The sequence below is a fragment of the Mesocricetus auratus genome, unplaced genomic scaffold, assembly GCF_017639785.1.
Source record: "Mesocricetus auratus isolate SY011 unplaced genomic scaffold, BCM_Maur_2.0 Super-Scaffold_100007, whole genome shotgun sequence".
Taxonomy (NCBI): domain Eukaryota; kingdom Metazoa; phylum Chordata; class Mammalia; order Rodentia; family Cricetidae; genus Mesocricetus; species Mesocricetus auratus.
Window position 1 is genome coordinate 34,968,089 of NW_024429191.1, and position 24,151 is coordinate 34,992,239.

At 44.0% G+C, this 24,151-nt stretch overlaps 1 protein-coding gene across 1 annotated transcript in view; it reads left to right on the forward strand.

Annotated features, from left to right (window-relative positions):
* LOC101839104 (insulin-like growth factor-binding protein 3) overlaps positions 1 to 18,654 on the forward strand; it is a 53,360-nt gene extending 34,706 nt beyond the window's left edge. The window contains 3 exon segments of the mRNA XM_013111512.3: positions 17,825 to 18,023; positions 18,026 to 18,353; positions 18,416 to 18,654. Of these exon segments, the coding sequence (XP_012966966.1) occupies positions 17,825 to 18,023; positions 18,026 to 18,353; positions 18,416 to 18,521 (633 nt within the window). The 3' untranslated portion in view covers positions 18,522 to 18,654.
* The last annotated feature ends 5,497 nt before the right edge of the window (positions 18,655 to 24,151 follow it).

The following is a 24,151-nucleotide window of genomic DNA, read 5'->3' on the forward strand; positions in this document are numbered from 1 at the left end:
TTAATTTGTCTTTTTCTAGAAAATAATCGATTTCAATGGGATTTCTCAAATGCTATTAGCCTTGAGCTGTACACAGTGTTCTTCATACTAAAATAGAAAGACTCTCATTTCTAATAGCTTTTATTAGATATGGCTTTCCCCTTAGCTATCTTAGAAGTTTTTTTTTCATTTATTTTCTTTGTATGTGCACCCACAGATGTGCCCCAGTGAATGTGCAAAGGGCAGAGGTCAGCTTGTGGGCATCACTTCTTTTCTTCCATCATGTAGGTTCCAAGGATTAAACTCAGGGCTTTAGACTTGGCAGCAAGCACTTTTTTACTGTTGAACCATCTTGCTGTCCCCCAAAACATTAAAAAATTTAACAATCCTATGAGCTGAAGAGATGGCTCAACAGTTAAGAGCGCTTGTTGCTCTTTCTGAGGATTCAGGTTCAGTTCTCAGCACCCGTGTGGTGGCTCACAACAGTCCCTAACCCCAGTTCCAGGGAATGTGATGCCCTCTTCTGACCTCTGCAGGCACCAGACGCACATGTGGTTCTCAGACAGACATATATGCAGGCAAAACACTCATACACATAAAATAAAATAAATTTAAAATACAAATTAATGAGCCCTTAGAAACTTTATTAATTACACTCATCAAGCTTTGTCTCTGGATTGGTCTGTATGTCAGGCTTACTTTTTTTCTCAAAATCTTGTCTTCAGTGTTTAATCCACTTTCCCCACTCTTGTTGCTTGATAACAGTGCATGAGAAATTACTGATTTTAGTATCACACAGTTATGATTACCTCCCATGAATTTTGTTATTCAGTGGCCTCAAATTTTATAAAGAATTTTATTTTATAAAGAATTTGTGATACAATGAGTTTAATCTCTGTTTTTCCTCAACAACGATTTGGAAAAATTTAGTAGTTTCTGAGAGGCTGGGATGTGAAACTTGTAAGTCTAATTTCAAATGTTATTGCTCCGGGCTCTGCAATGGCACTGTCATACTTATCTTGACACTTGATCAAGATGTTCACTGTAGCTTCATAAATGATTGGCTCTTATGATTCCTAACACTATTTAGAAAAAAGCTGTATCTGTGTTGTCAAGAACAAGTTTAAACCAACACATTTAGTTCTTACCATTTGCATTCTTCCTACCTTAATTTAAAAACAGGTTCATTTAACTTATGTGTATTGCATTGCTTATCTGAATGTATGCATGTGTATACAGATGCCTTGGAGGGCAGAAGAAGGCACTGGATCTCCTGGAGCTGGAGTTACAGACATTAGTGAGTCTACAGACATGAGCTCTGCCATTGAGCCACAGTCCTCTGCAAGAGCAGCAAGTGCTCTTAATCACTGAGCCATCTCTTTGGATCCTCATCTTATCATTTTCAACTCATCTAATCAAGACCGTAGATATACATTCCATTATCTTACTACACAATTTTCTCAACGTCTAGCTAATGCCATATTTATTTCAAAGAAATGTCTCATCTGATAAACTAACAAGATCTCACTATGTACCAAATACTTTACAACATGACTGGTCTTATCTTCTGTCATGAACTTTGAGTTCTATTCCTCTTAAATTGTATCTGTGAATCTGATTTTTTTGCTGTTCAGTTTGTCTGTCATGTCTTTTCCCATTGATTTTTAAGTTTTTCTTTTGGTGAATATTACTTTATTTCAGAGAGATTTCCTTCCAATGGAGTGGAATTTATGTGTGTGGAGAGCATTTACTCACTTTGAAAGCATTTTTGCTCATGTAAAACAATTGCCAAACTCATTTGCACTTATTTTTAATGTCTACAATTTAGTCTTTTAAAACTTTATATGACTCTGAGCTTCCTCTTTTTGTGATTTTTCTGTGTTTAATGAAGCACATGTTATTTTGCCCTGCTGTTTTGAAAAGTTATGTTCTGTCTGTGAGCAGTTTAAATGTTTTAAAGAAACACATCTATATCTGTGTAATTTTCAGTCAAGGGCAAAATTATACTCAACATAAAATGTTCAGTTGTAGTGAGCTTATCTTCCACACACATCGCATTCTTGGTTAATACGTCGATGTGTTAGGTCTTCTGGATCTAAATTAATATAGATAATATTTAAGCAATAATATTTGATGTCAATACTTTTTATATTTTATACAGTTAATTCCTGAGATTTATCTCCACTTTGCTCAATTTGTATGCTTGCTGTCAATCTTTTCATTCCATTGATTTTCTTTTGATTATGTTGTCAAGTTCATGTGTGTGTGTGTGTGTGTGTGAGTGCGTGCGTGAGCTCACACCCGTGTGCACACATGCATAGGGTCACTTGGCCATTCTCACAAGTGTGGTGGTCAGGATTCGATGTCAGGTGTCTTTCTCCATCACTCTTCATGTTAGTTTTTGAGACAGCGTCTCTCTGAACTTGGAGCTTGCTGCTTTGGCCAGACTGGCTGTCCAGTGAACTCTTGAGACTCATCTGTGTTTGTTATGCTCCGTACCTAGCCTCCCTGCACTGGAATTTCAGGTACATGGCACCATGCCTGATCTTTTACATGGATGATGGGGATCTGGTCTCAGGTCCTCAAGCTTGTGTGGTAAGCACTTGATGACTGATTGTCTCCCAAGACTCTCTATTTTTTTTGTGTGTGTGTGGTGATGGTGTTTTCAGAAATACTAAAAATCTTGCACTCAGTTTTCCGTTCTCTTCCCATTTTTCTCATGCTCTTTGTTCTTTCTTTCTGCCTTCTGGGAAACCCTCTCATTATGGTGATCTCTGCACTGACTCTCCTTTCATGTGTCTTGATTCTGTTGTTATATTTTTAGTTTTATTTCAACATTGGGCAGCCCACTCAGTTTAATTTCCTCTTGCTAATAAGTTCTCTTTGGTCCATCTCATGTTATTGTGTTTTGTTTGTCTTCTACTGGACATCAGTCCTACTGACTGTTTCATGTTCTTTTCATTGGTGTTACATGTTACTGCTCTTTGTTGAAAAGACAAACGGTTTTCTGAAATGTCTTTTCCATCCTGTGGTAGAGCATTGCTGGGATCTTCAGAATGCTCTTCTTTTTCTTTTCTCCGTGCTTTCCCCCCAAGCTAGTCATCCCGTAGAACCTTCATTGCCACAAACCATGTTTGAGAGTTCCAGCTTCCCTTGTGTTTGCGTGTGCTAGGTCAGACTTACAACAACCAGAAGGCAGGGTGGTGTGAATGCCTTATCCCATCATCTCTATGTTCCTAAGCATTTAGATGTGATCATGTTTCACAGCTGAGGATGATTTCCCACTATAGGGAACTTTGTGAATGTCTGGAGACATTTCTAGTACCATTTATAGGTGAGGCTTATGGCCTGGTGTCTAGTGGGCAGGAATTCTATTAAACGGGTCACAGTACATGGGGTATTCTTTGCCAAGATGGCAAACAGTGCTGGAGTTGAGATGCTCTGGTTTGTATACTTCATGGTGCTGAATTCACATTCTATCTCAGTTACTTTCCTGTATTGTATTCTGATTTCATGGAACGTGTGTGAAATCCAATTTCCAACATGTCTAAATATCAGGTAGAGATATGTAGATGGCAGATAGATAGACAATAAATAAAAAGATAAGTAGGAAGATGATAAGCAGATGAGTGGATAGATATATAATGGGCAAACTGATCAGTGATGGATGAATGCATTATAGACAGACAGACAGATAGGTAGATGAGAGAAATATAAATGATGGATAGATTATTGATAAATATGTGCAAACATGATGGATAGATGATGGAGAGAGATATGAGAGATAGATGAAGGGCAAAGATGATAGGTAGATGGAGACATGGTAGATAGGTAAATAGATGATAGATAGATAGATACATACATACATAATGTACTAAGAGAGATGGATGGAGGACAGATAGATGCTAAATAGATGATAGGTGGACAGATTATGGATAAATGATAGGTAGGTAATTATAGATGATAGTTGGGCAATAAGTAGATCATACGTGATGATGACAGATGATGATGGATGATTGTTGCACATAAGGGCATCCCTTTCTATTAAACTGAACACTTTGATACATGAGGACATATTTCATGGTACATATCTACATTTCCAGTCCTCTCTGTTTCATGTGCAGAGAGTTATTGTCTCTCAAAGGATGCAGAAACAGGGAACAAGAAGTTGGAGTGTGAGAGTGGATGGACCAGTGTTTGTTCACTGGATTAGCCAATTATCAAGGCTCAGCATGTGTAAACTGTGCTCCAGGCTCCCCTCTAGAGAAAGATGCATGCGAGATGTGTCTGTTGCATGAGCTGCTGAGATGGCTGAGCACAGCTGGAAGGTGGCAGGGACACCAGAGAAGCCCTAGGTATCAAAGGACAAAGGTCTGGGAGGTTTCCTCTATGAGACCACCTGCTTTTTTTTTTGGTTTTATGAGACAGGGTTTCTCTGTATTGTTTTGGAGGCTGTCAGTCCAGCCTGGCCTCAAACTCACAGAGATCCGCCTGCCTCTGCCTCCCGAGGGCTGGGATTAAAGGCGTGCGCCACCACTGCCCGGCCGAGACCACCTGCTTTATGATGAGCAAACGTTCCTGGGAGATTCCATTCCTTTTTATTCATTATGAATGTTTTAAAAAATGCATGTGTTTCCCTCTGACTGATTATTTTAGTGGACAGTTGACATCAGGGACTGGTACAAATATGCATCTTCAAGCTCTACTTCATGCTTTAAACAACATTTTTGATATTTTTTAGATATGAATTCACCACACAGTCCTGACTGGACCTAAGCTCATGGTCTTCTTCTTTCTGCCTCCCGAGTGATGAACTTGCCTGTGTGTTCCATGATGCACAGCTTCGCTTGAATTAAAACAATTATTAGTGTGTATCAGTTGTATAAATTAACATGTTTCATTTGATACTTTCATGAGCTCTTGTAACATATTCTGATCTGCTTCACCCCACTGGGGTCTCTTTCCTTTTACCCATCTCAGGGATTCTCTCTTCCCTGATAATCTCCCTTCTATGTTTATGTTGCTTTTTCTCCAGAGTCCACACATAGAATTAAACAATAAATACACAATACTCTTCCTTGTGAGTCTTTCTTATTTTGTTTAACCCAATGACCTCAATTCTATTTTTTTTTCAAATAACTTCCCATATTTTATTCTTGTTTATGGTTCCATTATCTATCATCTGTCTATCCACCTACCTACCCAGCTACCTATCGGGGGTGGTTTGAATGAGAATGGCCCCCACAGGCTCACATATTTGAACACCTGAGCCTCAGTTGATGGAACTGTTTGGGGAGGATTAGGAGGCGTGGTCTTATTGTAGGAGGTGTGTCATGGAGGAGAGCGTTGACGCTTCAAAAGTCTCCTGCCATTCCCATTGGACTCTTTACTTCCTATTTGTGAATTGGCATGAGAGCTCTTAGGTACTGCTTCAGTACCATGCCTGACTGTGTGTTGCTATTCTTCCCTTGATGATGGTCATGGGCTCTAACCTCTCAAACTGTAAGCCCCAGTAAACTCTTTCTTCTTGGTCATGATGTCTTATTATAGCAATAGAAAGGCAACTGATTATCCAGCTATTTACTATCTATCTACATGTTTGTCTGTCTGTCCATCCGTCTATCTATCTAGAGTCTTTAGGCCCATTCAAGAATAGAATCGTATCTGCAATAGAGATAATTTGATTCTTTCCTTTCCTACTTGTATCCAATTTCTTATAAGTATCTTAAGATTACCCCTTCTCTCTCCCTCACTTTCTGTGTGTGTTTGTGGTGTATCATCCCTGTGTGAAGGCATGTGTGTCACAGAGCACTCTAGTCTAAAATTTCTTTTTCCCAGGAGCCTTGAAAATGCAAGAGTTACCTCTCATTTATCAAAAGCACATTCCTAGAACAATCAATAAAGAGCTGAGCCATTTAACAGGGCAACAAAAGGTATCAAGGTTACAGGACTAAGTCCATGACTAGAGAGCAGGGGGTACAGTGCCAGTGAGATAAGCTTTGAAACATAAGTCTTTTGTTAACAGACTGGAAAGCAAAGAATTGAAATGTTTTCCTTAGGGTGAATTGTGTAGTAACCTTGGTTGGATAGCTGTAAAGCTTTATACTTATGATCTATTTACAAAGAGCCTTTAGTCTAGTTTGAACTTGCTGTGAGGTGAAAGTGAGCTAATGGTGTGCAGTTAGTCTGAGCTAAAAGGCACAAAACAGACTTTTAAGCATCTCCATACCTCATGGAACAAATACCTAGTTACGAAGCATGTCCTAATATATATTCTATATATCTACATTATACAGCCAAGTAAAAAGTAATCTTCCTGACTATCCACAGATATATGTGCCCATAAGATTGACATGCAATCATGAGATTACATATATACATCACATGAGATTATACATTACAATGTAGGTATTGGGGAGATACCAAACTGCTTTAGCAAAAGTGAGCAACGGTTTCCAGAGTTGATAGTCCTGTAGGCCTTGCCTGAACAGGGTTAAGTACCGTCAGAGAATCATTCCTTTGGTGGGTTGATGTCTGAATACTAGTTGTTACCTGCTGCATATCTCATGATCCTGACACTATGATATGCAATAATTTGAGGTACATTAGTGTTGATTATTTTTTTAAATATGTGGGAAAGTTTGTCAATAAATCCACTTAGTCCTGGACTTTTTGTGTTAGGAGAACTTTATTACTGTCAATTTCATTATGTATTATCCACGTATTTAGGTTTTATATCTTCTTGGTACAATTCTGATTAGTAATATATAAAACTAGACCTTTTTCCATTTCTTCTTCAGTGTAATCCTTAATGGACATCTGAATTTCAGTCTTATTAGTTGTAGTGGTCTCCTTTGTAACTTCAGCATTTTTTTCTTTCCTTTTATTTTTGAGTCATTACCTGACTGACTGAGTAGCTCAGGCAGGCCTCAAACTCACTATGTAGCCAGATTATCTCTGAGCTCACACTCCTCCTGCCATAGACCCATGAACACTAGAGTTATTGGCATTAGTCACTGAGTCTGCCTCTAATTCTACAATTTGGAGTCTTTCTCTCTTCCTTTTGGTTAGTTTTGTTAAGGGTTTGTCACTCCTTAAATCTTTTCAAAGGACCATCTATGAGTTCACTGATCCATTTTAAATGACTTTTAGACTGTATTTCATTAATTTCAGATTTTAGTTCATTTTTCCTTCTGTTGGTTATGGGTGCAGCTTACTCTCATTTTTTCTAAGAATGTGCAGTACATTGTTAGGTTATTTCTTTGAGGTTTTTAATTATTTAAAAATATTGGACACTTGGGATTATAAACATCCTTCTTAGAACTACCTTTGCTGTACCTCATACATTCTGGTATATTTTCCATGTTCATCTGATTCTAAGAACTTTAAAAGTTTCTCATTGGTTACTTCAGTAAACTACTGGTAATTCAAAAGTTCAATTTCCACATGTTTGTATAGCATCTGTAGTTTGTCCTGATGGTTTCTAGTTTTACTCTGCTATATTAATGAGAAAAGAAAGGGGAGGGGGAGAGAATAAAATGGGACATGGAATACAAAAGAAGAATTAGAATTTTCTAGCAGTGAAAGGAAAGAAAAGCAGGAGAAATGTGAGAATGAGGTCATGATTACAGAGAAGGGGAATAAAAGGAAACACACAATACACTATATATATAAAATATATAATATATACATGTATTTACATTTATAATATATACATTTATTTACATATTACGCATAATATATAAGTATACAATATATACAATGTAAAATATAAATATATTTATATGTAAGATGTAAATATATATTATATATATTAGAGAGAAAGAGAGAGGGAGAGACATAATAGGATAATTTGAATATTAGAGAAAGACTAAAGTACCTAAAGAAAATAATGAAAAAGTATATACAATTAAAAAGAAAAACAGAGCATGCATATATGTGCACGCATGGCCTGACCAACCCTTCCATCAGTAGATTTAAAAGAGAATTGAAGTGTTGTTCCTGCTGTGGTTGTGTAGTCAAGAATGTATGCACCTCAAGGCCAGCTCACTCTTTCTTTGCTGTGTTGTGCTCTGTGCTCTTGAGCAGCATGTAGTCTAGGGGATGCCCATCCCTTTCTTCTCCCTTTCCCTATCCTCTCTGCCTCCTCTCTTCATCCCCTGCATGCCAGCACAGACCTTTGCTGTGATTGGATCTCAGACCCCTCAGAGCCCAGGCGAGGGTGTGACTCCCGCAGCAGGTCCTATGCTTCCATCACCATGACTATGCTTTGCTGGTGCTGTCTCTGCATGGGTTACCCGCTGGCTCTGTCTCTAGATGCCCTTCAGCTGACCTCTAAGCCACCCACCTTAAGGAGTTTCATTGCCTTCCTCATCTCCAACCTAATCTTACTGCCTGCGTTGTCCGTGGGCTCACTCGAGCTGCTTTCTGCAAGTACCACACTGTGACTCGAGGAGTCGTGCGCAGCCTGGCAACACTTGTGGGTTCCAGGGAAAGGAAAACATAAGGACTTTTGTTCCAGGCAGTAAGCTTGGGGGAGACCTTTTCCTAATGACTATTGTACCTGGCATTTATACAAACACCGAACTATTCTCAAGTCCCAACCCAACATGAAGTTCCATGTCAGCCAAGTCCAGCCTGCCTCTGGGTTTTAGCTGCATCTGTGCCGATTTTGCCCATAGCATCTCTCCCCCTTGCCTTTCGGATAGCCCTTCCCTCTGCTGCTCTGCGCGGCCACCGCGGGCTGAGCTTTGAGATTCACTCTCATCTTCTGATCCTACAGGGTCTCTAAGTCTCTGCCCAGAGTTGAGCTTCATTGCACCTGCCTGTCGCCCACCTTTCCGAGACACTGTCTTGTGGCCTCTGAGATGCTGAGAAACTGAAAACAGCTGCTTGTCTCTGGCCTGCCATCTTGGCTTTCTTCATCTCTTGATTTCCAACACATGCCCCATTCGCCAAGCTCCTTGAGAGGTACCATTACATTTTTGTTTCTCTTTTACACTCATGGAACCAGCACACAGGGACATCTGGGAACATTTTGTCAGAAAGTGAGATATTTTTTCTGTGTTCCGTCACACAAGGACCTGGGAAAGTTAGCATGCATCTCTCTGGGAGTGACACAACGCACCCGGAGTGAGGGTTGGAGGTCTGCCCCCACATGTGAGGGCTGCAGGGAGTGCTGGCCCTGTTGCCTGTGGGTCTGACATGGACATTGGGAAAGTTGTATCTGCAGAACATTTCTGACTGCTTGGCCAGCATCAGCTGCAGGCAGGCCTGCGTGAGGGCCAGCCACTGCAGCAACTTCCCCCAGGTTAAAGCCAGGGCCATCTGGCCAATAGGAAGGAGCCAAACAAGGCAGGCTCTGTAACCATGGCCAAGATCATCTTTTGGCAGACGCAGAATAGCTTTTTTCTTTGCCTCCTGAATAGATGGGACTCCTTGTTTTTGAGTGAGCCATCACTCCAAAGCATAGATGCCTGAGGCACCCCAAGGGCAAACGGAATGCTATACAATGCCATCGTCAGTCTTTCTGTGCATGGTGCAAACTTCTGGGAGTAGAGGCTAAGACAGGACAATACAGAGGGTGTGGGGGCACATAAACCTCTCTCGCACAGGTGAAGGGAGAAGAGATGGGGCAAACCTGCTCATCCCAAGTACCCCTGCCATGGGCATTCCTTTTGAACAGGGATCGGTTGAAGACCTACTAGGTCATTCCCTATGCCGCCACTTCTTTTTCTAGGTACTTGGCCTAGTGGCTCTGACCTATGACTTCAGGTTAGAGTTCTCAGTTCCACTCAACAGCTGTGTGCCCTCCTCTCTCTGGATCTTATTTGTTTCATGCATAGGGAAATAATGAGGTAGGGAATGGACAGAATTCTCATTCTGAGCCACAGAGAATCATTTCTCATAATTGTTGAGGAGTAGGCTTTTCAGCCAACAGCTTGGGCAAGACTGAGGGGAGCAGGTCACACTGGTAAGGAGGTCAGACAAGGGGCAGAGTCCACACATGAGGGCATCCATCCTCTCTTTCAATTCAGTCCCCTCCCCCTGACTCCAAGAACACTGGCATGTGACTCATTGCAAATCCTAACTGCGCATTGTTCCTAACCCTATCACACAGTGAAGTCACAGCTAATATCAGAAAGGGAAGGGTAAAAGAGTACTCGCTTAGCATGCACAAAGCTCTGGTTCCAGCCCCAACTCTGCATGAGACAGATGTGGTGACACACGCCTTTAATCCCAGCACTTGGGAGGGGAGTCAGAAGAATCAGAAGTAAAGGTCATCCTTGCCTATATAGCAATTTTGAAGCCAGCCTGGGCTACATGAGTCCCGGTATCAAACAGCAATAAAAGCAGACAATACAAGAAGGGTGATAACACTATTTATGGTGGACATTATTGAAACAACCATTATATATTGAGAACTTGCTTGGGAAACAGGATATTCCAAGTGCTGTGAACCATAGCTAAGACTTACTAATGCTTGCTGTATGCCAACATCAGTTACTGTAGCAAATCCTTTCCATGTGTGGTAATTGACTGACTCCTCATCACTGCCAATGAAAGTAAGTCCTGCTACTATCAGTGCGTTCTACAGAGGGTAAAATGGAAGCTCAGAGAGGTTAAGTGACTTTCCTGGGATCAACAGCTTATAAACATAAGAGCTTGTCTTTAGCCCATGTAAGTTGATCACAGCGCCCAGGCTTTTAGGCTCTGCATAAATCAGCCTTTTTGGTTCTCTCAAGCCTGCAAAGTATTTAAAACTATATTACTCTCATACTACCAATAAACAGACTGGCGCCTTAGAGAGGAGGGAAAGCGTTCGTGAGGCCAGAGATGGAATTTAAACTCAGGTATGGGTAATTTAAAGTTCAGCTCTCCTGTTACTGTGTCATGTCAGCAAAGTCTCCTTTAAGAGAGAGAAACCCATTGCATCAGATGTCCGTCAACTCTGACCACACCCCCGAGATGGTGGAAGCTGAGAAGGGAAAGTGTTCTTTAACCTCCCACAGGCCTTTGGCCTTTCCTCCATAGGTCTGCAAATCATGTTTTATCCCATGACTAAAATGAATGACCTGCTTGGTGTCCACACTGAGCTGGAGTCGGCCCTCTTTGCAGCAGAGAAAACAGTGGCTCGTCAGGGCTAAGGGACAGCTGTGACGTGCCTTTTCCAAAAGCAGCCTTTGCTGTGGGAAGAGGAAGGCAGTATGTGGACGTCAAGTCCAAGGGCGGGAGGAGAAGGCATGATGGATTGTGGAGAGTTTGCGCAGAGCAGAGGCTGAAGTTGACGTCAGACCTCTAGCTGGGCCAATTTGCACTGGCGACTGGCCTTGTGCAACACACACCCACCTCTGCATCGAATCAGTTTCTCTCTGTTACCCTGGGTTTCCCGCAACACTTATCCTTGTCCAACCCAGTTTTGTTGGCCAGAGCCCAGCGGTCAAGTGTGGAGTGCTGGGTCTTAACTCATTTTGCTCAGGGCTGTTGGGTGGGCATGCACAGGAGCTTGTGGGCTGCGGGATGCAGCTGAGAGAGGTTGCTGGCCCGTGGGTGGAGACCCAAAGGTGTGTTGAGTCCCTCACTCCAATGCTTTCTCAGGTACACCCGATGTCTCTGTAGCCCCTGCACCAAACTGAAGAAGCAAGAGGCGTGTATTGCAAAGATGCTCGGTGGTGGAACACTGCGGATGCGTGGGTTGGGAGGGGGAGGGAAGAGAGCAAGCGCAGTGCAGATGCGGCTGAGGCCGAGGCTCTGCTCCTGCTCCTGCCAGGGGCGGAGGAAAGAAGAACAGAGTGGGCGGGTGACCTGTTGGGTGATGGGCAGCTGGTCCACCGCATCCGCAGCCCTCCAGCCCGTTTTCTTCTTTATGGGAGGAGGCAGGTGGTAGCAGGGTAGGTGGAGCCTTTATGCCCATAGAGTTGGGACCATTCAGAGGAGAGAAGTGGTCGGGAGCCAGGCAAGGGCTGTGGATGTCAGCACTGGGTGACCTTCAGGATTGAGGTTATTATGGTATATTTCAGTCACCATAGAGACTCTAAGGTATTCTGGGCAGAAGGCTGGGGATGACATCTGGATCCTTTATGTTTGGGGCCTCAGGAAAGAAGAGCCTAGGAATTAAATAGACTTCAGACTGTGGGGGTTTCCTCTTGTCCCTGAACTATTTGTGGCCTGTGTGAATCATATCAGGTCTCTTTGTCACCTGATGGGGCCACTAGCCAGTTTCCCTTGTGAAACTGATAGCAATCAAAAAATGTGCAAGGACAGAGATTGGTCATGGTGTCACCAGCGTGTCATACCCTTGTGGAGAAGTGTAAAGTGGCTGATCGTGAAGGCTGAGGTCAGAGACAGGTCCCTTCTCCCCCAAACTTGTCCCCTCAGTTATCTGTGTGAGTCATGAGGTATGATGAGGAGGTCTTTGATGGATAATAGCACATGGTGGCAGTGATGAGTGGTAAGTGGACATGGGATCCTCAGCTATTGCTGGTAGGGTTGGGCCCACTCTTAACCCTGCCTTCCTACAGTTTCAGACCACAGTATGATTTTCTGCACTGGGACAGCAATGTGCTCGGCTCCAGTGTTACGCAATGCCCAAGCACAGCGGCATTCACTGTCCAAGCAAGTGACTGATTCTCAGTGACGTTGGATGCTCGTTCAGTTGACAGATCTGACTGACCACAAAGCTGACAAGAGACTCAGGGGGAGTTGGGCAGGGGCCCTGGGGCCCTGGGGCCCTGGGGCCCTGGGGACCTGATGACTCGGCTCCCTTATGTCAGTATGGTGTTGGCTTCTCACTGCTTCGTGCTATCTATGAGGTCAGGACCCTCTGTGATCCTTTCCTGGGAAGGACACTGAGTCCTGAGGTCAGAAGCGGCCCATCTTACACAGCATGAAAGGCAGATCTGAGCCCAGGTGGGGTGGAAGAAGTTGCTGCTGGGACGATTTGGCCACTCATGGAGCTGTGTGGAGGAGCACAGTGCTTCAGAGGAGGGGAGCAACCAAGAGCCTCCATGCTGCTCCTCTCATGCACCGAGGGAGATGTGAGGCGCAGTCCGTGCTCCCCGTGAGCCAAGTGCAGAAGTGGGAACCTGACTTCCTAGTGCTGCAGCTCCTGCCGGGGACAGAGGAAAGGAGAACAGAGTGGGCGGGTGGCCTGTTGGGAGATGGGCAGCTGGTCCACGGCATCCACAGCCTTTCAACCCATTTTCTTCTGTATAGGAGGAGGCAGGTGGTTGCAGGGTAGGTGGAACCTGTTTGTCCCCCTTCAGGTTTCCTGAGTCCAGGGGAATCCAGAGTCATTAGCTTATCTCTTGAAGAAACTCTTGAGGGAAAGGGGCTATAGATGTCTCTTCTAATGAGCCAGGCAAGATGGCAAGTGGGATTGTCTTAAGTGTGTGTGTGTGTGTGTGTGTGTGTGTGTGTGCTCGTGCGTGCGTGCGTGCATGTCATGGAGACTGGAGGACACCTTGGCACCCATAACCAAAGGTATCAGAGAGGAAGGAAGGGTGTCAGGGACTCACTTTACAGACTCAGAAACATGACAGACACAAGGCAAAGGGGGACAAGTACAAGGAAACACAGTAGAGGCAGTTGTCTCACTGTGAACATCTGTGTATAAAGACTTGAATTTTTACATATGGCCTGCTGTCTATACAGGCTGCCAAACCTTTACTCTACTTAAGGGAGGAATTTTCTTCCTTCCTTCCTTTCTTTTTTTTGGGGGGGGGTCGAGACAGGGTTTCTCTGTATTGCTTTGGAGCCTGTTCCGGAACTCGTTCTGTAGAGCAGGCTGGCCTTGAACACACAAAGATCTGCCTGCCTCTGCCTCCTGAGAGCTGGGATTAAAGGCGTGTGCCACCAATACCTGGCTGAGATAGAGTTTTCAAAGACAGTTTTGGTGAGTCACTGTGATTGCCCTGTGTGTCCACCATGGGACTTAGCTGTGTGTCTGAGCCAGGTTGCGGCCATGCCTGACAAGCTGCCACTATTCATGCAATAAAGGCCATGAAGACTCATGTAAAGAAAGCCTTGGGAAGGCAGCCATACCTGAGTGAGAACTATATTTCAAAGGAATTGCCAGCCCAAGGGGATGGTCTATGGTGCAGAGAGATTTTGATCGTGGGGTGAGAGTGAAGAAAGGATTGAAAAATAAGAAAGAGCAGATTAAAGCAAGCAAGCTAACCTAGGAGACAGAAGTGTGCTACCCTTTAACCCCTGACTCACAGCTTCCTTCAGGGCAGCTGTACCAACACCCAGTCCCTAAGAAATTTTACTTGTTTCTCTGTCTCTAAAAGTAAAGTTTGTCATTTGAGCCCAACTCTGTTCTTCCTCTCTCTCTCTCTATATGTGTGTGTGTGTGTGTGTATGTGTGTGTGTGTGTACATACATATATATGTATGTATATATATATGTATAATTTTCTCTGTTATTTGCAAGCATGCACACATCTCAGCTTTACCTCAATGTCTTGCTTGAAGCCCCTGCCCACTTATTGGGGCAAGTGGTAAATGTAGTCTCAGAGGGCCAGATATGAACTCTGGCTTTTACCAATAGCATACAGGGTATATTTGGGAGAAATATCTTCTTTTGACATGCACTTTCCTGTTGATGGTAAACTGGATGATGATTAAAGATGGTGTGCACAGGGCATTTCCTGCTGTTGTCTCTGGAGAAGCCCATGGAGAAGGACTTGGGGATGGGGAAAGGAGGCTGAGCAGCCAGGTTAGTGGGAATCTAACCCTTTTCTTGGGTCTGAGTCAACTCTGAGCTCTAAACTTCTTTCGATTTGATACTGGGAATTTCAAGGGCTCTGTGCCATCTGCTTAGTTCTGTCTGCTCTCTGTGGAGTGGGAGGGGGTAGTCAGCAGTCCCTTCAGGGCCAGGAACTCCCAGAACTGGCCATGCTTGAATATTCATGTCCTTTCTTTCATGCTGCATTGTCCCATCTTCCCAGCTGGCCTGTCTCCAAGGTCTGAGCCCCCAGCCCCTTTACGAGGAGGTCAGGCTCCATTACTGCCATGTGGGTTGGCTTGCTATTGTCAACTCTCAGGGAAGAATAGCGCAGAAGAGGCAGGAGGCAGGAAGAGGCTGGGGATGGGTGCTCCGGTTCCACCGAGACCCTTTTGAGAGGTGAAAGGAAGATTTGTGATGCCAAGTGTCAATAGAAAGATGGATGGAGATGCCCAGACTGTGAACTCTGTGTTTGAAGTGGGGGTTATGGTAACAAGCAGTGACCCTGGAGATGAGCTATTGGGGGTGGGGCCATCTCTCCTAACCGAGGTGGTTCCCAAGCCCCCTCCTCTGACTCTCTGTCCCTTGATGGGTACCCTTTGTCCCTCAGCAATCTGTCATTCTGCTTCCAGCACAGCTAGCCATTGATTGATTATCTCTGTTCAGCACAGGGGTGTCACCTGCTGGGAGAGATTGTTCATGAACATGCCTTGGATAAATGAACAACATAGTAGTAGCAAAAGAAGTTTATTTGGTGCCTGGGAATTAAAAAATATTACATTTATTTGTGTGTATAAACCCGAGGACAACTTGTAAAAGTTGTTTTTTGAGGGGGGTTGGAACTCAGATCCTTAGGCTTGCTGTAAATACCTACTGAACCATCTAGTAAGCCTGGCTTGAAACTTTCTTGTGCTTTGTTTGGACTAATGGGAAAAACCTATATGAACCCACTCACAGCATATTTTATTGTGTTTTGTGTTGTGTGTGTGTGTGTGTGTTAAACTCTGTGTTGAGAGTGCTGAATACTCTCCCCTCTGTGTATGTGTGCCAAAGGACAGGTGTTGTTCCTCAGGAACTGTCCAATTAGGGTTTTTGAGACAGGTCTGTCACTGGCCTGGAACTCTTCAAGTAGTCTAGGCTGCCTGACAATGGCCGCAGAATCCTTCTGTCACCTCACAGTACTGGGATTGCAGGTAGGCAACCTAAGCCTGACTTTTAATTTTTTTTACTAATTTATTTTTTACATTCCAATCCCAGTTCCTGCTCTCCCCACTTACCCCTCCTCACTACCTCCCATCTACTCATCAGAGAGGGTAAGGCCTTCCTTAGGAAGTCTACTAAATCTCCTTGAGGCAGGACCAAGGCATCTCTCCACCCCCTACACCCCTGTGTCTAGGCTGAACAAGGTATCTCTCCATATAGAATGGGCCCCACTAAGTCAGTCTGTGCATTAGGGTTAGATCTTGAACCCACTGCCAATGGCCTCATATATTGTCCCAGCCACACCATTGTCACCTATATTAAGGGAGTCTAGTTTCGTCTTATGCAGGTTCCAAGGCTGGCCTTTTAAGACTGTGTTCTGAGGATCAAACTTAGCTCCTTGCCTTTGCAAGACAAACATTTACCTGCCGAGTTGCCTTCCCAGTCCTGCCTTCTTATTTTGTTTCTACCTTAGGCTCCTGTCCTTTGTCACTGACCAACACATAGCTAGAAGAGTCTAGAAATTTTCAAGAATGTCCCAAAGACATTGAAAGCATTTTTGAGTGATGTGTTTTAGTGGAGTCTCCTCCTCCATCTACCCTGCCTACTGAAACCCTAATCTTCCCTCCAGGATCTGTCCTGTCACATCACGTGTGTACTTTAACCGAGTCCGTACTTCCTCAGCACCTGTTTTTAACCCTCTTTTCTGTTTCTAGGTTTTATCATCCCCCCACTTCCTGCATGCACTAACCTGCTCCATCCCCCTGCCCCTCTCTCCCTCATCTCTTCCTCTCCCCCCCCAGGGAAATCCTCCCTCTGCTTCTATGGCACATGTATGAATTGTAATTTTATTACTGGGTTCATGCCACCTCTCTCTCTCTCTTTCTCTCTCTCTCTCTCTCTCTCTCTCTCTCTCTCACACACACACACACACACACACACACACACACACGCACCGTATCTGTGCTTCTTTTCACTGCATATTAAGTGGGGCTCAAGTGGCTCATTCATGTTGATAGATTATCTCTTCACATGTAGTTGACTTAGACTTGGCAGAGTATAGAATTTTCGCCCTTACATTCATGAGGCACACTGTATGTATGTTGGGGAATTTTTTATCACAGTGACAGAATTAAATTAGGACAGTAGTACTGGCTGTGGAAGTCACAACTCCTAAGTCCTAGGATTATAGGTGTGTGCCACCCAGCATGCCTTGTCTTCTCTCTCTATTTTGATCAATCTGACTAATTGCTATCAATTGTATTGGTTTTACTATGGAACCTGTTCTAGTCTCCTTCATTTTTCTCTGTTGTTTTCTACTCTTGTCTTCATTTCCTAGTTCTGATGGTGGAGGCAAAGATGAGTTTTGTTTCTATTTCTGATATTTGGTACTGCCTTGGTGATATCCTGTCATTTTGACATGTTGAGTCTTTAATCTTAATTAAAGTGCTTGTCCTGACTTAATATATATGGATAATTTCCAGGGGTCACTTAGAAGTACATTAGCCACTTCCCAGATATTTAAGTGTCTCCAGTTCTGGTATTTAAAAAATGTATTAAATTTGTTGTTTGAGAATTACACACACACACACACACACACACACACACGTATGTAAACACACTTATATGTCATCTTCCCAACTCCATGTGATTTAAAAAATGTAACTCACTGAGTTCAATTAACATGGCTGATAAACCTATGGGTATAAGCCATCTTCTGGGGCATGGGCAACCTACTAGTGGCCTTCCTCCCAAAAGTAACTCTCAGCAGACATTTATTTATTTACACATACCCCAGGCCCATCTCAAATGATCCACCTAACAGGATGACCTTGAGCTCCTGACTATCCTACCTCTGTCTCTTGCATGTAACACTATGTCCATTTATGAGATCTGCAGTATAAAAATCCACCATTAGGGCATCTACACTGAGCGCTGCTACACCGGTCTCCGCTGCCAGCCACGGCCCACAGAGCAGTACCCGCCGAAAGCACTGCTCAATGGCCTTGGATTCTGCGCCAGCGCCAGCGCCACCGCCACCGGCAGCCTGAACGCCTACCTGCCCTCCCAACCGGCTCCCGGAAACATCAGTGAGTCTGAGGAGGACCACAGTGCTGGAGTGTGGAAAGCCAGGTTGTCCCCAGCACACACCGAGTGACCGATTCCAAGTTCCATTCACTCCATGCAAAGATGGATGTCATCAAAAAAGGCCCCGCCAGGGACAGCCAGCGTTACAAAGTTGACTACGAGTCACAGAGCACAGACACCCAAAACTTCTCTGAGTCTAAGCGGGAGACAGAATACAGTCTCTGCCACAGAGAAATGGAAGACACACTAAATCATCTGAAGTTCCTCAAGGTTTTGAGTCCCAGAGGTATCCACATCCCAAACTGTGACAAGAAGGGGTTCTATAAGAAGAAGCAGTGCCGCCCATCCAAAGGCAGAAAGTGGGTCTTCTGCTGGTGTGTGGACAAGCACGGACAGCCCTTGCCTGTCTATCCAAAGGCAGAAAGTGGGTCTTCTGCTGGTGTGTGGACAAGTACGGACAGCCCTTGCCTGGCTATGACACCAAGGGGGAAGATGATGTACACTGCCTCAGTGTGCAGAGCCAGTAGATGCCAATGTGCCACTTGACGTGGAGCTCAAATACGCCTTATTTTGCACAAAAGACTGCCAACATCAGCAGCAGCTGGCTACAGCCTTGACTTATATTTCCTTTTTTTTGTGGTGAACTGATTAAAAACAAAACAAAAAGCCAAAGTTTAGACAGATTTTCAAAATGCCTCTGGTTGTTTAAGTAGTAAAGTTGATCATCTTTCTACTCTCCAGTAGTCAACAAAAAGCAGTTTGAATTTCCCTGTTGCTTCCTATGAAAACACTCATGTACTCCAGGCCACGGATGCCTTCTCCCCCTAACCCACCCACCCGATGTGGTGTGGGGGCTCCAATGCTGCTGGTCTTCTGCCTTCTTGACTTCAGAGGTTCTGTTGCTGATATGGAAAAATCCTCTTTCCATTCCCTGCAAATGAGTGCCGGCACTGTGGAGAATGGGGAAAGCCCTAACCAAGTCACCAAGTCTGGACACATACTCCTGAGGCTCATGGCCCTTATGGTGTCATCCCTGAATTAAGAGCCTGGCCCATTATCTGCAAGTGACCTGGTCTACTTGGGAGCCGTGGGGATAGGTCAAGTCTCTCTTATTTAACATGACCAAGAATGTTCTAAAGCACTCTGGGAGCCCATAAAAACAAGGACAAGGACCTTCCTTTGTCAGGTAGCTTCCTGATGGCTTGGCTCAGCGGATGGCCCCAGGCTGGGGGAACAGTAAACATCAGCCTCCAGGTTCAGAGATGTCATAGATAATGGTACAGTTAGTTCTGCGGATGATTTAAAAAAAAAACAATGTTTTCTTGTCCAACAAATTTATTGTGGGATGGGGACAAGCTTTTTTTTTAAGGAAAAAAAAACCAAAGGTTTTATTTTCATCTTCCCCTCCTTCCTGTCTAAGCAGGAAAGAGGAAGGACTTGTTGGATAGCCTGGAAAGACCACCTAGAGAATCACCCATTTGTTGATCTTGAGGTGCTTCTCAGACTTTCTTTATGATTCACGCATATATGCAGACAAAATACATCCATAGTTGTTAACAGTGTAGATGACATAGCCCAAGTATAGTAGAATCTGTACAAGATAATCCTAGGTGAAATGTTAGAGATGTTAGGTGATGTAACCACGGGCACGCCTGAGGGTAGGAGCCGTGTTTGGAGGCTGGGCTGCTCTCCCCAAGGCCAAGGCCAAGGCCAAGGAGGTCTGGCAACAGAGGGTTCTGAGGAGACTGCACTGCATCCCACAGGGTGGGCATGCGTTGTACAGAGCTTGTCTTGAAAGCACAAAGGAATCTCAAGACATTCTGCCTGCCTATCAGCATTTCTTTATTTTTTAATTAAGTTATTGGGGGAAAGTATATTTTTGAAAAGTTTGTCTTACAATGTATTTATAAATAGTAAATAAAGTTTTTATCACTAAAAAAAACCCACCATTAGCAAGACGCTTATTGGAGTAAGCTGAATCACAGAGTGGTAACTGTGATAGGGGTAGGACTAGAAGCCATGCTTCCCTTCCACAGTCTAATACACGCACCATGTCCTTGTTGGTACACACCTCTACCTAGGTACTGACTCAGTGACAGCAAGGTGTACTCTGTTTGAAGGGATAGACAATATGCTCAGTAGTCAGGTAGGCACCATGGGGAATCAGGAAAGCAAGATTTGGGCTTGTGGTTACATAATGCAGCATGAAGCAAATTTAGAATTCAGCCAGGTTGTCCACTGGTAAACACACAACCTCATTAATGCCAGTATGTAGAATTGAGAACAATCACGTTTGTGAGCACTGTTGGTAAAACCCAAACACCTAGTCATAAAGTGAAAACAGGAAAACAGCTGTGGGGGAGCCCAGAGACAGCTGCTGAGAGTGAATATGGGATGAAGACTAAGTAACTGTGGAAATTGTGATTATGAATTAGAATAGAAATGTTATATATCTTGACAGTGTGGAAATAATGGAACAAATAGGGGAAGGTAAAGAGTAGAAGAATATGAATTCTGACATTTTTATGAGACTCAAATGATGTTATATCCAAAATGAAATCATGGTAGTATAAAAACAATGAACATAGAATCTCTTTAAAGACAAGATTTATTTTGTATTTAATTATGTGCCTCTGTATCTGTGTGTGTGTTTGTACATGTGTATTCAGGTGACCTCAGAGGACAAAAGAGGGCAGCAGACCCCTGGAGCTGGAATTACAGCCACCCAACATAGGTCTGGGAACTGAGCCCAGGGCTTATGCAAGAGCAGCTCTGTCTCTTAGCTTTGTGCTGTCTCTCAGCCCAAACCACACCTTCTTAATGATGTCACACTTTCCCCCTTGAGAGAGAAGACATTTTGGAATTAAAATAACCTGTTCTCTACAGTTCAAAATTTACTTCTATTCACTTACTTTTTCATTAAACTCTAATTATACAAACCACATTTAGTTTTAAAGGAGTTATAATCATCTCTACTTGGTTATGTGCACGTATATACATAAACATAAAATTTTAATTACAAAAATGTATGGAATTTTACCCATATAATAATATGTGGAAACACTGGATTTTAGGTGGTTGCTTCTTATTTTTTTTAAACTTTGTGTCTTGCATGGGGGGAGGGCCTAGGTCCTGCCATGGATGAAATGACAGATTCTGGAGATCTGATTAGGTGGGGGGCTACAGGGGCTGGTGGAGGGGTAAGGGAGGAGGGGTGGGATTGACATGTGAAGCAAACATGTTTCTAATTTAAATAAAAAAATATATTGGAAAAAAACAATAAAACAAACAAAAAAGAACTTTGTGTCTTGGATTGTTTATCAGAATTTAAAAATGCTTCGGTTATTTTTATAGTTGAAATCTAGATGAAATCAGAGCATGTATTAATTAGTTTCCTTTTTTTAACCATTTAAAAAGATTTATTTTATTTTCAGTTTTGTGTGTATATGTGTATCTGTGCCTGGGAATATGCACGTGCATGCAGTTGCCTATGGAGATCAGAAGAGGGCATCACACACCCTGGAACTAGCGTTACATTGGGCTGTGATCCTCTTATTGTGGGTGCTGGGAACTGAGTTCCAGTCCTATGCTAGAGCCACTGGTCTTCAGCCCCACATTTTTATCTTCATAAACCTATTTTTACATCTTTGCATCTTACTAAGTCTATGTACACCCTTGTTTTTATATCATTTGTTTCATGTATTATTCTATTACATTAAATATGACTCTAATATAATAATTATGAAATGTCAATATTATTTTTAATTGTATGTGTGTAAAATTTTTGTCTGCACGCATCTAAGAGCCTGGCATATGAGGTGACAAGAAGAGGGCATTGGGTCTTCTGGAACTGGAGTTACAGATGGTTGTGAGTGTCTTGTGGGTGCTAGAAACCAAACCTGTGTTTTCTGCAAGAGCAGCAATTGCTTTTAGCCACTGAGCTATCTCTCTGGCTCCTAATATTACTTTATAAGACAAGACTGGGCATGCTGGAGGACGTATGTCATGGACATTAATATTTCTTTTACATACCACTTTAATCATGCCTTTATTTGAGGGATTTATATTGCATGCAAGATTTCTGCATTGTAATTGCTGTAATAATTAAATGTAATTGCCAGTACTTCAAGGTATCGTGAAGACAAGTTCTTGGGAGACAATTATTGGGCCAAAATAGTTTTTGAAGCCTTAGAGGTATGATACCAGATGGTGTGTAAGTTAACAGATATTGGTTCTGATGATCCCAGGAGCCCTTGGAGCAGGAATGAACTGGTAAACAACATCATTTGACTTTACTAGGAGGTCAAGCCTCATGCATTTTGGTGGTGGGAGGAAGTGTAAAATCGTGACAGCAGAATGAAGCCACATATTTTACAAAGGGCAGGTTGAATGATGTCCTCCACTCTGTGTGTTACTTGGGATTGAACCCAGGTCCCTGTGTGTGTTAGGCAAATGCTCTTTCACCATTGTCATTATTTTTATTTTGTTCTCTCACTGGTTAGAGACTGTTTTTTTCATGCCATTTATTCACTTATATAAATGTATGGGTTGTTTTGTTTCAAATCTATTGGTTTATAGTAGCACTATTTATTTTAAGTTAACTTACTGGTGTATGGTGTATGGGCGTGTGTGTGTGTGTGTGTGTGTGTGTGTGTGTGTGTGGTGTGCTTGTGTGTGGTTTTGTGTGTGTGTCTGTGTGTGTTGTGTGTGTGTGCCCATGGAAGCCAGAACAGGATATGAAGTGTCTCTTACTGAACCTGGAGTTAGCTCAGTAGCCAGCAGTCCCCAGTGTCCCTCCAAGTGTTCCAGCAGATCATAGGTGAGTGAGGGTTTGGATGGTTGCTGGGTTGGTCAGTTTGCTAGCTTTCCCTCATCCTCACCACCAGGGTGAGCTCTCCAGCACCTGTTAGCTTACCCTATGCAGCAGCGGTGGCGGCATCAGGAAGGAATAGAGCTGGTTCTTCTGCTCTCACACTCTTTGAGGCTGACTCACCCACACCTATGCCACCAGGGCTGGCTCTACTGAGTTGCCCAGTGAAGGTGCAGGGGCATTCTTCTGAGTGCTGCAGCTGGTGAGAGGCAGGGCCAGCTTTCTCACTCTCCTGACCTCAGGAAGGCTTCTCTACCTCACCCATGCCACCTATGGCAGGTGAAGAGTGGAGCCAGATCTCTCATGCTCACGTTCTCCCGGCTGGCTCACCCGTGTCCCTGTCAACAGGGGCAGCTCTATTGTGCTGCCCAAGTTAGAGCAGTGGCCTGCTCTCCTGAGTGTTGCAGGCAGGGAGGGGCAGGGCCAGCTCTTGTACTCTCATGGCCCAGGGGTCAGTTCTCCTGCCTGTTGCAGGCATCTAGGGGGAGGCATCTCTCCCTGCTCATGCCGCTGCATGATAGATGCGTAGGGCCAGATGCTCACCCCAACTCTCAGGGCCCGCTCACTCGTGCTTCAGCTAACAGTGCCAGCTCCACTGTGATGCCCATGCGAGGTGCGTGACCCGCTCTTCTGAGAGCTGCAGTTGGTGAGGGGCTGGGCAGCTCTCCTGCCTGCCACAAGTGGCCAGGGGTGAGGGGTGGGGAGGGCATCTTTCCAGCTCCCATGCCACCACATGGCAGACTAGGTGGGCAGGACCAGTTCTCTCACTGTCACACCCTCAGGCCTTCATCCCCACCCCCAACAGGGGCAGTTCTGTCTCACTGCTCAGGGGAGGTGTAGCTCTGAGGGCCCAGGACAGTTCATCCTAGTGTTGCAGCCAATAAGGGGCAGGGCCAACTCCCTGCGTCCCTATCCTCTTTGCCTTCAGTGTAAAGAGAGGCCAGGGACATCAATACAGACTGGGCTGCAGTGGCCTCACAGACTAGTCCAGGCCCAGATATCACCATGGCCCTGAGTGACGAGCAGACCATCCACCTCAGCCCTCTCCTCACCATCTTCACCTCTCTAGATTTGCCTCTCTCTACAGGACATGAACCATTCTGTCTCTCTCTCTTTTCCATAACCTGCCATATGTTTGGTCACCATAATAGTGCAGATAGCCAGGGCAGGTGGGATGGTTTTCTTCTCTGGCTCAGTCTTTTTATATTTTTTATTTTTAAATTTAAATTTAAACTAGAAACAAGGTTGTTTCACATGTCAATTCCAGTTCCCTCTCCCTTTCCCTCT